The sequence below is a fragment of the Lissotriton helveticus genome, chromosome 5_1 (genome assembly GCF_964261635.1).
Source record: "Lissotriton helveticus chromosome 5_1, aLisHel1.1, whole genome shotgun sequence".
Classification (NCBI taxonomy): Eukaryota; Metazoa; Chordata; class Amphibia; order Caudata; family Salamandridae; genus Lissotriton; species Lissotriton helveticus.
This window is the reverse complement of record NC_136065.1, coordinates 1,335,835,458-1,335,849,267: the sequence shown is the minus strand read 5'-3', so window position 1 is coordinate 1,335,849,267 and position 13,810 is coordinate 1,335,835,458. Positions and strand designations below refer to the sequence as shown.

General features: G+C 45.7%; 1 protein-coding gene across 1 annotated transcript in view; it reads left to right on the top strand.

Annotated features, from left to right (window-relative positions):
- The window catches only part of LOC144755367 (uncharacterized), a 95,882-nt gene that overhangs the window by 56,774 nt on the left and 25,298 nt on the right, over window positions 1-13,810 (top strand). The window contains exon 3 of the mRNA XM_078644198.1: window positions 831-984. Within this exon, the coding sequence (XP_078500324.1) occupies window positions 831-984 (154 nt within the window). The remainder of the gene's footprint in view (window positions 1-830; window positions 985-13,810) is intronic.

Genomic DNA, 13,810 nt, shown 5'->3' with positions numbered 1-13,810 from the left:
AGATTGGGTGTGCAGGAGGAACTAGGTCCCCGGTCGGATAACCAACACTACCAGTCCTTGATAAAAATGCTGGGAGACATCTCATATTTAAGCCTGAAGAAGGTGGTTGGACCTACTTATACCACCGAAATGTGTCGCCTCTTTTTTAGACCTACCAAACCACAGGGGTTTCTATGGATAAAACAATAGAAAAATATTACCATTTGTTGAACCATTTATGATCATTGGTTTGGTGTTGTGTATATTGACTTGCACTTTTATATTACATGTATTTTTGCATATCTTTTATGGTATAAACACTTTGACTAATATGTGCTTTTAGCATTTACGGTATTGTCTATTTTGTCTATATTACTCTTTAACTTCATTGAATAAATATATCAAATAAACATTTGTATATTGGTTTTTTGGCCACTGCTACACTTTTTGGTGATTGGCTGATTGTTTGAATGTGGTGTGTAAACATTGTGGTATGCTTTTGAGGAATACCAAAGGGAATCTGTTTCTGACTTAGCATCTATCTAGGAGTGCCAAGGGCCTCTGTTAGAAGCTGTAGCAACCGCTGCTGCTCCCGGAGTATCCCCAAAACTGTTCCCTACGATTGCTCTGTGTACATCATTAGTGCTCATTACTATGCAAATACTAAAACATGTGCAATTAGTTTCTGCTCCCCAGAACCTTTTCATAGTCCTGTGTCAAGGCATCGCTGAGGTCTGCCCTTATTCCATTGGAGCTCCAGGACACTTATCTGCCCAACATTTTCTGCACCTCCATCTTCCTCCCTCAACAGAACAGCTTAGTTTTCATTGTTAATGGTTGTGTATTTTCAGGGAGATGATTAAGCAGCTGGATTTGGAGAAATCGCATACCGAGGAAGAGGTGAACTCCATCCGACGCAGCCTTGCCGACCAGAAGCGAGAGGCTCAGAATGAAGTGTCTGTGCTTGGCTCTGCCCTGAGTGTTCTCCAGACCCGCGTGACTCAGGTACCTGTTGCAGAACGACCTCTCTAGTTAGTGGCATTGCAAACCCTTGTTATTTCTATTCTCTTTTTGCCCTCCCCACAGCCTTGTTACGATTGCACTCTATTAATCCTTTTTTATCAGTAATGTTTCCTGGGTGCACTTTCTTTCTGCATCTCTTAGAGTTAACATTTTCTCTGCCTTCTCGTCTAACCTTTCATGTACAGTACTCTGTCATGTTCTCACCCAAGATATGTGCTTCGTATCACCTGTGTGCCACCTGCCCCTTTTAATGCTCTTTCCTTCATCTCTTTTCCCTGTGCTCTCTCCTGTGCATGGTGCCTCACGCATGCATACTCGCTAGCACATGTGCTATGTTTCTCATGCTTACTTGCTGTTTTTTAGGTCTGTTTTGACAGCGCACATGCCACTAAACCACATGTGCTCACCAAAAAAGTTTCAAGAAGCACTATGGATAGAGAAGCTTTGGCGCCACTCGTTGTTTTTGCTTGAGTACAGATTTTGGTGTGCCAGATGTGCTGTGCTTCTGCCAAAAAAGTGCCTATATTTCATCTCTAAGGGTTTCCCTCCCCCTAATATGGTGTAATGATTTGGCTTTATACAAAGGGGATCCTTCCATGATGCAGTAATGCTAGTTGGTGAGAAATGTTCTTGTTGCCAGGCTGCGTAAGCCAGCAACCGCATGGATGCCTCAACATGCCGTTATTGCGCTACCCTGGCGCACACCTCAGAAAATAGCCCTGACACCCCCCTTTTCTGGGCAGTCACTCATTCTAGCACACAAAAGCACTAGATGTGATGGCCCCGTCACCATGATGAATCCGATGGCCACCCAGGTAACTATTGCAGAATGACACCACTAGTTCGTGTCCCTGAAACCCTCATTGTCCTTTCTATTCTCTCCTTTTCCTCTCCACATCCTTGTTGCTCTCGTGCTCAGTTAGTCCTGTGTACTATTCCTTAGTAGTGTGCAAGGAGAGTACTGTGTGCAAGACCGGGCGATCTCTTTTCGTTTCTGATCTGACTTAATGTTCATACCTTGAGACGTGGTTACAAAAAGCCTACTTCCGGCACGGTGAGTGGTGTTTGTAGAGTGCAGGGTAAAACGTTTGCCTAAAGTGTAAGGCGAGCATTGCAGGTCTAGAGTGTGGTGGGTAGACTTCAGAGTGAGTGATGTGTGTAGAGTGCAAGCTGAGCAGTGCATGTCTGGAGTGAGAGTGCAGGGTGAGTGCTGTGGGTCTAGAGTGCAAGGTGAGCGATATGTGCAGGATGAACAATGTGTACAGACTGGAGGTTGAGCAATGTTCATCTAGGAGTGCACCGTGCCTGCGTGAGTGCATGGTGCAGCACATTAAAACTAAACTTATTAGCATTAGCAATGCTTCTTTTCCCTGGTCTTCGTAGTGTTTTGTCTCCCAGATTCGCGTTCACTTTCCCTTTTGTGCCCTCAAATTTCTTTGCCTTCACTGAATTGATCCCTCTCTTCCGTTCCGATTCCTTTCTCATGTGTGTTGCTGAAGTAAAATGTAAGAATATCCGTAAGTATCTGTAAAGTAACCAGTTTAGGGACATACTCTCATTGACTTCCATTCTAAATTGTGAAAAAACAGAGATATTCTAAATATGCAACATCTCTGTATGCTACCTGCTAGGCACTGTAAGCACCCACCGGGTTGAACAATATTCATTGATCAGAAGGTTGAAGACCTGTAATCTTTATCACTATTACAGCTATACTGCATGGGCTCCTACAATCCCTGTGCAAAAGTCTAATTTCCTTATTGTGAGGTCGTTAGTTGGTTATATTAAAGAAATGATGTAGCTGCTCAACCGTAATAATTTATTATAGTTCCGTTGTTACACCATTATGGCTTCTGGCACAGCCAGTAGAAAACGTGAAAGACCGCTGCAAAGTAGCATTTCACTTCGCAGTTTAAACAACACAAATAAGAACCGACTTCTCTTTTTTTCTGATAATTCTTTTTAATGAGATGTAATTAGCAGAAAGCAGATACTTACAATAACATGTTTATTTTTTTATGCTAGATGTAAGTACAGGAAAGATCAATTCAACCTGTTTCTGCAAATTCTGAGCTACAGCATTTTGTAAAAGTGACTTACATTAAACTGATTCTAAAATCTTTCTGCATAAATTACTGACTTTTGATATGTTTAATTTTGCACTACAGACTCTGTCAGTCAATAGTAACTTTATTTGATTATATATTATACATATTAAAATACAAATAATAACAATAATATTACAATGTTTAAAAAAGCATCAATTTATAGCATTAGTTAGCCGATTTTAAAAAGGAACCTACTGCAGAACATACATCATCCCCATTCAACATCTGTAAAACACACAGTGCACGTCTACTTTGAATAAATCTATATCTTTTTAGCAGTAGAAATCAATAACATTTAGAATAAGTACCATCAAATTTGCAAAAAATACAAAGTGCAAATGTGTCTGATTTAAAGTGCCCTCACAGGGACACATACCTATGTTAGAACTGTCATTGACCCAAAGGAAAACCTAGATGAGAGCGTATGTGGCCAACATGAAATATGAGTGGAAAGGGCCCTCTCCTAAGCCCTGGTCTCCTTTGATAAATATGTTTTTTAGCTAAGGTTGTCCAAAGTAAGCTATAAATCCTCCCGGAAGATGTTAACATTTCTGCACCATCCCTTTCCATATGCCTATACTCAAGAAATAGTTGCTTCACATGCGATCTATCACTCTTTAAGACCAAAGGATCAACAAAAAGGTTTGACAACCTTAAGTCACCACAGTGACTTTAACGTATGAGATCCAGGGTAAATTAAGGCCCTTATCACAGCTTAAACTGTTACTGATGACAAGTCGATTGAAACTCGCATGGGGATTGCAACATACTGAGAACCGAAACCATAAGGGAGCCAATCTGGTAGGATCATTGATAAATTGGAGACCAAGCTCCTCGTAACAAATAAAACTGGGATAAGATGGAGGGAGACACAAACGTTAAAAAAAAAGACAGTGGTTTTCTACCAGCTACACTTGCCGTGTGTTGGCATAACCCCAAACTCCAGCACCATACAGTGATACCAGCACACGTTTCTTTTTATATGTTTCTATTAGTGGAGCCTGCGGCTTGCTTCCGATTTCCTTTGAAGGATTAAACGAGCACCCACAGTCTGTCTGTGTTTCGGACTCCTTACAAACAAATTGTAACTCTGTAGATTAGAAGGTTTAAAGATGATCTCCTGATACAGGCATTGGGAAACCTTCTCCGGCATGTTACCATCTATGGAGAAGGTTCGCAGAGCAAAACCATGTGACCCGCGTACCATTAGCTTGGATTCATTAAAGTTAGTTTCCAGATCAGGCTCAGACATAAAGCTCGTAAACAGCTCCAGGCTATTCGGAATACACGCTAATAAAACTGCATCATCTGCATAAAGTAGTGACAAGACCAATGTAGATTTGATTTGGGGCATGTCTAATCCACAATCACTCAATGGTTTAACCCATTCCACGCAGGGTTAATTCCCCCACCGTGCGGGTGGGAGCGCGCGCGGCGCCTTGATGCTCGTGATGAGCCCAGCTCGTCATGCTGCACAGTGGAGCTGTGCTCATGACGAGCTGAGCTCGTCACGACTCCGCCCACTCCCATGGAACGCCCGCACAGGAGCGGAATTAGCCCTGTGTGGGCGTTCCGCAGCATTATGACAAGCTCAGCTCCACAGTGCCTCATGAAGAGCTGAGCTCTTCATAAGCGTCGATGGGGTTAAGTTATTAATGTATTAAAAAAAAAAAAATGGGTGCCAAAACACAGCTTTGACGTCCCCCTCGCTCAAGTTTAAAAGGGTCCAAATACTCTCCGCTGGGTCCAAAATGTACTCTTGCTTCGGCCTGGTAATCATTCAATCCCTGCTCGTAAAGGATTGTCTAAAGTTTCCCTCGGTTGACATGGTTGAGTGCACAGGAGAGGTACTTGAATGCCAGGTACAGATGGCAGTGCTTAGCTGTAATATATTTGCTCAGAATCAAGTGAAGGAACCCAGACTGGGAAAGGTTAATGATGTCATTCTCCTCAACCCACTCACTAATCCTTTTAAAAATAACCCTGCTAGAAATATAACAGTTGAGGCAATAAGTTAAACAGGCCTACAGCAGCAAGGTGCAGCCTAACACCCTTTTTTAAAGATGGGTACTACAGTTGACAATGACCAGAATCTTGGTATATGTTTATAAGAGATTTTATTAAAATCATTTGTAAGGCTGCCCATAATTCAGTATTATCTTTAAATGCATCCATGGGCACCCATCATGTTCTGGCGCTTTACCGGAGGGACTCTTTTGCGAGGCACAAGTAACATCGTAAAGTTCTATTGATTGACATTCCCAGACATCAGGATATAGTGAGCCCATCAGGATGACAACAGAACCAAACTTTGCTTGATATATGTGTGAGAAATGGGTAATCTGCTGTACTGATGTTTATATCATCACTTAGGCTTGAAAGATTGCTATTGCCAACTCTGTAGCTCTTACTGTACACAAAAACGTTTTAGTGATCTTAGATTCTCAGTGAAACGTTAAGTGTGCCCTTTTTTTTGCTTTCGGAGCTCTAAATTCCAGAGCTTTGATTCCTTATATGATGCACAGCAAGTTGACATCCTAGTAATACTCCTTGGTTTAGATTTCAAATCTCACCCTAAACGCCTTCTTGCAGCCGAGCAAGTTGAACCAAACCATCTAGGGATGGGATAGGCTTGTTTGTGGGCCTGTTTTTAATACGAGTGAATTAACTCCACAAAATATATCTACAAAAGAGGCTACTGTAAGGTGGTTGTCTTTGACAAGTAAAGATCAAAGAGATCATAGTGAGTTTGAACCAGGGATCTTAAAAAAACCGATCTGGATCGTCAAGTCTCCAGCCCAACCTGAAACTATCGGATGATGAGCCAAATCGATAGTTGTTCTTCGGTAGATAGTGAAAATTAGATAGTGCTAGGAGGAATACTGTGGTAGGTGGATTAGGGTCACTGAAGGGTTTTTTCGTAAACCTACAAAATGATAGGTGATTTGGAAGATTGTAGGAGAAGAATATATAATCAATTACTGAGATACATCCGAGACCACCATATGTGGGAATAAGGTGGCAGCTACTACAGTCATGTACATTCGCCAAATCTCGCTCGCTAATGAAATTTAAAGTTTTTTCCCCCTGGAATCGCAGGGGTCCAAAAGCGACCCATCAATCAAACGAAGACCCTTCCGATCAAATATGGAGACCCTAGCCTGCAGCTTAGCATTTAAATCCCTGCAAAGGACGAGATGTGGCCTATTAAAATACAAGCAATTCAGAATAAATAATGTATCAACAAAATATAAACAAGAACTGATAAATCCTAATGTTAGAATGAGAAAAATCATCACTATAGAAATTAATAGGAACCCTCCTCCAGAAATCTTCTGTTTTACCTGAAACCAGTGAATATACTGACCGTTTGTGTTTAAGACTGCAATCTTGACTTTCAACGATAACTTAAACCATGTAGCAAAGCGTCTTCCTTTGCCCACCCTGAGCTAGATGGGTTGTCAGCGATAGTGACATGCGTTGCCCTTACAAAGTAGATTAGAAGCAGCCCAAGGTACTTGGAACAATATATTATACAAATCAATGAAAGGAGACCAGTTATATGGAATTTATATTAGCTTTTAGCCCTGCTATATTCCAGCTTAAGATGTTCATGGTGAGTGGTAGGGGGAGGTGGGGAACCAAAAAACCCACAAACTGAGTTTTGTTCCCTTCTCATGGTTTCAGGGTCAGTGTTTGAAAGAGAGGTGCCATCAAAAGGTGCAAAAGCTAGTCGGTCTATATTATCTAAACTCTCTAAGGGTGCAGATCTATTTTGTAGATTTTAGAATTCATATGTTCCATATAAATGAGCAACACACTAAGGATTTATGTATTTTGTAGGAAGGGTGTTGATGAAACCGTGTATTATACTGAATAGCAGTTGTCCTCTGCCATATGTTAAAAGGATGTTGCAAGTCACCTTTGAGTTCCATGATCTTCTAATGGAACTCAGTCTTCGACTTCGGTCCTCTATATGGTCATGGATGTACCTCGACAGTGGCCTGACACAGGTCATGCCTGCTGATGGGCCCTTAAATCCACAGGGCATATGCCCGATTCCCATTTGCAAATACGGGATGTGCACTTTGGAAAACCGGCTTGTTTGCAAATGGAAGTGCAATTCTTGATGTGACTTAAAGTCTGCTAGTCATTAGAGTGGTGGCACGGTTGTATATATGCGCAGACGTTGTGCATACTATTATCTCACATATACCACATATTTATGTGGAGTCTCATGCTGCTAAGAAGAGATATAATGCACCCATCGTATAACAACATATAATCAGTAATTAAAGGCCAAGAGACATCCCTGTGTCACTAATCGTGCAAGTGTGAAAAGACAAAGGACAAGGAAAAGCCAAACGTGTCTCAATTACAATCTATCACCACCTAGTGTCACCTATCTTAGGCAAACAAACACTAATATGATCCTCACCCTGAATCAATTGAATGCAATAACGTCCCCCTCAACAATCCATTATAAGTAAATCTGCAAAATTAAAAATAAGAGTGATATGCGACTCAAACCTCCGCAATCACCCCCTAGCAGTCATTATTAATGTACCCAAAGTCAATCTTACCAGATCGAATATATATCGTTCCGTAATCTCCATAGGTTTAAAATAATTGAAGGACATAATGGAACAGAAAATCCCATATGAACATCAAAATGAACAACGGGAATACTACACTGTACTCTGTTATGATGAATTTTCCAATGATCACAGGACAACAATTCAGAAGGAAAATAAGATTTACTGGTGAAGCACAACCTGGCATCAGATCACTTCAAGGAGCCAGCAGCAACTGACTCAAATTGTGTGTCATCAGCCTTACACTCTGAATTAGAACACAAACCGGTAAAGTCCCATCATAACACATCCTCTCCTTTCGCATAACCCACCCCTCCAAAAAAAAAGATAATAAAAATTTCTAAATCAATAAAACAGTAACGCATGTCTTGCAACAAATCTTTAAACAGTAACACGCCCCAGGCTGGAGACCTTTCACATTCTCGCATAATCCTGCAAATAAGAGGGTGGCTTTCAGACTGTAACATCACCGTTTATTGTGGATCCACACTAATTTTCGGTAACTCCCCCTGTCTCTCAGACTGATGGTCTTACACTAAATTTAGATTTCCAGTCAACTTTATTTTCCAGAATGAACATGGCTGCAAAACATCCTTCATCATTTTCACTCTTAACACACTCCTCACCCCTCTGATACAAAGCTACTCTATGCAAATTCCACCTTTCACCTCCTTCAATTACTACAAAACATCTCGTCTACAAGTCTGTTGACAGATTGTCCATTCAGCACCGCACGTTGAATTGTGCCTTTTACTAATCTGTTGTCCCTCTCCACCATTTCATTGCCCATGGGATTGTAAAGAGAGGTGAAAGAATGTTTAATCCCGCACTTCTCGAGAAAACAAAGCATTTCACTGGAAGTCAACTGCGTCCCATTATCTGTAAGCAAAGTGTGGGGAATGCCTTCCTCATCAAAGATCTTCTCCAAAACACCAATAGTATTTATTTATTTTATTTATTTATAAAGTTTTATATAGCGCAAATGTGATCCCGAAGGATATCAGAGCGCTTTACAGTTTGAGGGAAAGGAAGGTAACAGCTCAGTAAATGAGTCAAATGGGAATATAAACAGACAGTGAATCAAATAGGGCTCACATAACTAGGCCAGTTACACATCCTGGGGGTCAGCAAAGAATGGGCTAGTAACTGATACATAGCGACATAGGAGGAGAGCAAATGATTCAACAAGAGAAAAGACAAAAAAACAAGATTAGCATCCAGCTCTGGGCTTAATGGAGTATGTCCAATGCATTAGATCAGACAATTGCGCATTCCTATTGAGGTAAGAACTCATTTATGAGGAATCTTTTTACTTCCAATTTGAAAGCATCCTTGGAGGAGATTCTGTGAATTTCCGGTGGAAGAGAGTCACAGATTTGTGGTGCGGAGCTGGAGAAAGCTTGTTGGCATGTTCTCTTTTTGCGAAAGATCTGAGGTTTCAGGAGGAGAGAGTCAGCACTCCTAGACGGTCTACCCCCTCCGGATAGTTCTAGCTTTTGCACTAGATAGTTGGTGTTTTTGAAGTGGAGGGCTTTGTGAGATAGGCAGGCAATCTTTAGCTGTATTCTTGCGTCATAGGGCAGCCAGTATAGGGATTTTAAGACTGGGGAAATGTGTGCATTTCGCTTGGTGCCCGTAACCAATCTGGCCGTCTCATTCAATGATGCACTTAGTGGGGCCAAGGTATATTTGGGGAGGCCACAGAGTGTAGCACTGCCACAGTCCAGCCTCGTCAAAACAAGCGCTTGGACCACTTGCTTGAAGTCAGCTTGTAGTAGGATTTGAGATTCCGGAGTATCCTCAGAAGGTGGTTAGCTCCCTTGCACACATTGCTGATATGAGTCTTCATGTTCAAGTGTTTGTCCAGGGTGATTCCTAGAGATTTAGCTGAGTCAATCATGCAGGGGGGCAGTGAATGTGGTGAGTTGGTTCATCTAGAGGTCGATTTTAGGAGTGTGTTTCGGGGGAAAAATGAGGAGGAATTCTCTTTTGGAGGTGTTTGGCAGGAGATGGTTCTCAGTTAACCAGTTTTGAATAGTCAATAGGGTGGAGTTGAGTGAAGTGATGTTATCCAGGGAGGAGATTTTCAGATAGAGTTGGATTTGGGTTTCATATGCATACATATGGAAGAGAGTGTCCATGGATTTTAGTTCATTAGCTAATGGTTCCAGGAACAGGTTGAAGAGTATGGAAGATAGTGTGGACCCTTTGGGAACCCCCATGGAAACTGGTGATGGCTGGGAGAGAGAGTGGTTCGCCTTCACTCTTTGGGATCTGTGCTGGAGGAAGGATGATAACCATTGCAGCACCTGACGATGGAGGCCCATCCTGTGTTCCAGAATGGCTAGGAGTTTGTAGTGATTGACGGTGTTGAAAGCAGAAGAAAGGTCAAGGAGGATAAGGAGGCAAGATTAATTCCGGTCAAGCATTATTAAAATGTCATCCATCACGTGAGTGAGCCGATTCAGTGCTGTGCCCACTACGAAAGCCAGATTGATGTTGGTGCAAGAGATGGAGATTTTCAATGTGCGCACAGAGGTGCAACTGGACGCATTTTTCCTAGGAGTTTGGCTAGTGTGGGGATGCTAGAGATAGGGCAGAAGTTGTTAAGATTAGCACTGTCTGCTGTAGTTTTTTAGGGCTCGCCTGCTGATGCGCTTGCGCATAGCTGGCGAGCTATATTGTGGCTTAACTAGAGCTTAACCATCTCGGCGATTTGTTGCTGTGCCCGAGAAAAACAAGCTCAATGCGCAAGCGCATTGGCAAAAAGTGCGTGCACATCAAAGCCACCAGCACAACAAAGCCTCCCTCCCACAGGCATCTCAGCTTCCCCCAGCCGGCATTTCTCCTCCCCTAATTATTCACTGCACGGCCGGCGGCAACATCAAAGGCTGCTGCTGCTGTGACTCGCATTTCTCCTCCCTCCTCCCCTTTCACTGCCCAGGCCAGCCGTACTTTCACTTTACACAGCCGCCAGGCCGTGTCTCGCGTTTATTTTAACATGGCAGCTTTTCCTTTTCTGGTTGAATGTCTTCTAGCTTTCCCTCACCCTATTCTCGTCACCCTTACTCACTCCCATCAATCTCCCGGACTAAACCCTTCTCTTTGTACCCATTCCGGGAGTGACCTTTGTTTCTCTGCTTGATGCACCCACCACACAGCTCCACCGATGCACCCACCACACAGCTCCACCGAGGCACCCACCACACAGCTCCACCGACACAGCTCCACCGATGCACCCACCTCACAGCTCCACCGATGCACCCACCACACAGCTCCACCGAGGCACCCACCACACAGCTCCACCGAGGCACCCACCACACAGCTCCACCGATGCACCCACCACACAGCTCCACCGATGCACCCACCTCACAGCTCCACCGATGCACCCACCTCACAGCTCCACTGAGTCACCCACCACCCAGCTCCACCGATGCACCCGCCACCCAGCTCCACCGATGCACCCACCACCCAGCTCCACCGATGCACCCACCACACAGCTCCACCGATGCACCCACCACCCAGCTCCACCGATGCACCCACCACCCAGCTCCACCGATGCACCCACCACCCAGCTCCACCGATGCACCCACCACCCAGCTCCACCGATGCACCCACCACCCAGCTCCACCGATGCACCCACCACCCAGCTCCACAGATGCACCCACCACACTGCTCCACCGACACAGCTCCACCGATGCACCCACCGCAGAGCTCCACAGATGCACCCACCACACAGGTCCACAGATGCCCCCACCACACAGCTCCACAGATGCCCCACCACACAGCTCCACCGATGCACCCACCACACAGCTCCACCGAGGCACCCACCACACAGCTCCACCGAGGCACCTACCACACAGCTCCACAGATGCACCCACCACACAGCTCCACCTATGCACCGACCACACGGCTCCACCGAGGCACCCACCACATAGCTCCACCTACACAGCTCCACCGATGCACCCACCACCCAGCTCCACCGATGCACCCAGCTCCACCGACACAGCTCCACCCACCACCCAGCTCCACTGATGCAACCACCACACAGCTCCACCGACACAGCTCCACCGATGCACCCACCACAGAGCTCCACAGATGCCCCCACCACACAGCTCCACCGATGCACCCACAACACACAGCTCCACCGAGGCACCCACCACACAGCTCCACTGAGGCACCCACCACACAGCTCCACCGATGCACCCACCACACAGCTCCACCGATGCACCCACCACACAGCTCCACCGATTCACCCACCACACAGCTCCACCGATGCACCCACCACACAGCTCCACCGATGCACCCACCACACAGCTCCACCGATGCACCCACCACACAGCTCCACCGAGGCACCCACCACACAGCTCAACAGATGCACCCACCACACAGCTCCACCTACACAGCTCCACCGATGCACCCACCACACAGCTCCACCGATGCACCCACCACACAGCTCCACCGATGCACCCACCACACAGCTCCACCGATGCACCCACCACACAGCTCCACCGATGCACCCACCACACAGCTCCCCCGATGCACCCACCACCCAGCTCCACCGATGCACCCAGCACACAGGTCCACCGACACAGCTCCACCGATGCACCCACCACACAGCTCCACTGATGCACCCACCACAAAGCTCCACCGATGCACCCACCACACAGCTCCACCGATGCTCCAACTAAGCTCCACCAATGCACCCACCACACAGCTCCACCAATGCACCCACTAAGCTTCACCAATGCACCCACCACACAGCTCCACCGATGCACCCACCACACAGCTCCACCTACACAGCTCCACCGATGCACCCACCACACAGCTCCACCGATACACCCACCACACAGCTCCACGAGGCACCCACCACACAGCTCCACGAGGCACCCACCACACATCTCCACCGAGGCACCCCCACACAGCTCCACCGAGGCACCCACCACACCGCTCCACCGAGGCACCCACCACATAGCTCCACCGATGCACCCACCACACAGCTCCACCGACACAGCTCCACCGATGCACCCATCACACAGCTCCACCGACACAGCTCCACCGATGCACCCACCACACAGCTTCACCAATTCACCCACCACACATCTCCACCAGGCACCCACCACACAGCTCCACCGAGGCACCCACCACACAGCTCCACCGAGGCACCCACCACACAGCTCCACCGAGGCACCCACCACACAGCTCCACCGAGGCACCCACCACACAGCTCCACCGAGGCACCCACCACACAGCTCCACCGAGGCACCCACCACACCGCTCCACCGAGGCACCCGCCACACAGCTCCACCTAAGCACCCACCACACAGCTCCACCTAAGCACCCACCACACAGCTCCACCGATGCACCCACCACACAGCTCCACCGATGCACCCACCACACAGCTCCACCGATGCACCCACCACCCAGCTCCACCGATGCACCCACCACCCAGCTCCGCCGATGCACCCACCACACAGCTCCACCGATGCACTCACCACACAGCTCCACCGATGCTCCACCAATGCACCCACCACACAGCTCCACCAATGCACCCACTAAGCTACACCGATGCACACATCACTCAGCGCAACCACAGCATCACTCAGCGCAACCACAGCATCACTCAGCACCACCACAGCATCACTCAGCGCAACAACAGCATCACTCAGCGCAACCACAGCATCACTTGTTCAAATATGTTCTTTCAATGTTTCAAGCTGTTTTCAAGCTTTCATGCTTTATTACAAATCACAAAAAGATGTTAATATTTCACTTCTGTTCTTGGATTTTCGTCACAATAAAAAACACTGAACATAATCTTCACAAAAGTTATTTACAAAAGTTTAAGCTATTGCCATTACAAATTAAATGAATTATTTAAGAATTAATTATTTAAAAAAATTAAAAGCCAATGTTATTTGTAATATCAATACATCTAAGTCACGTAAATACAAAACATGTTAAATTACAAATGCTATAGGTGTTTGCGAAAGTTATAACTATTGGCATTGTAAATGACAAAGTTATTAATTTAGCTATTTTAAAAAATAACACATAAATAAAAAAAAAATCATTTATAAGACCAATAGCTCAAACTTTCCTAAT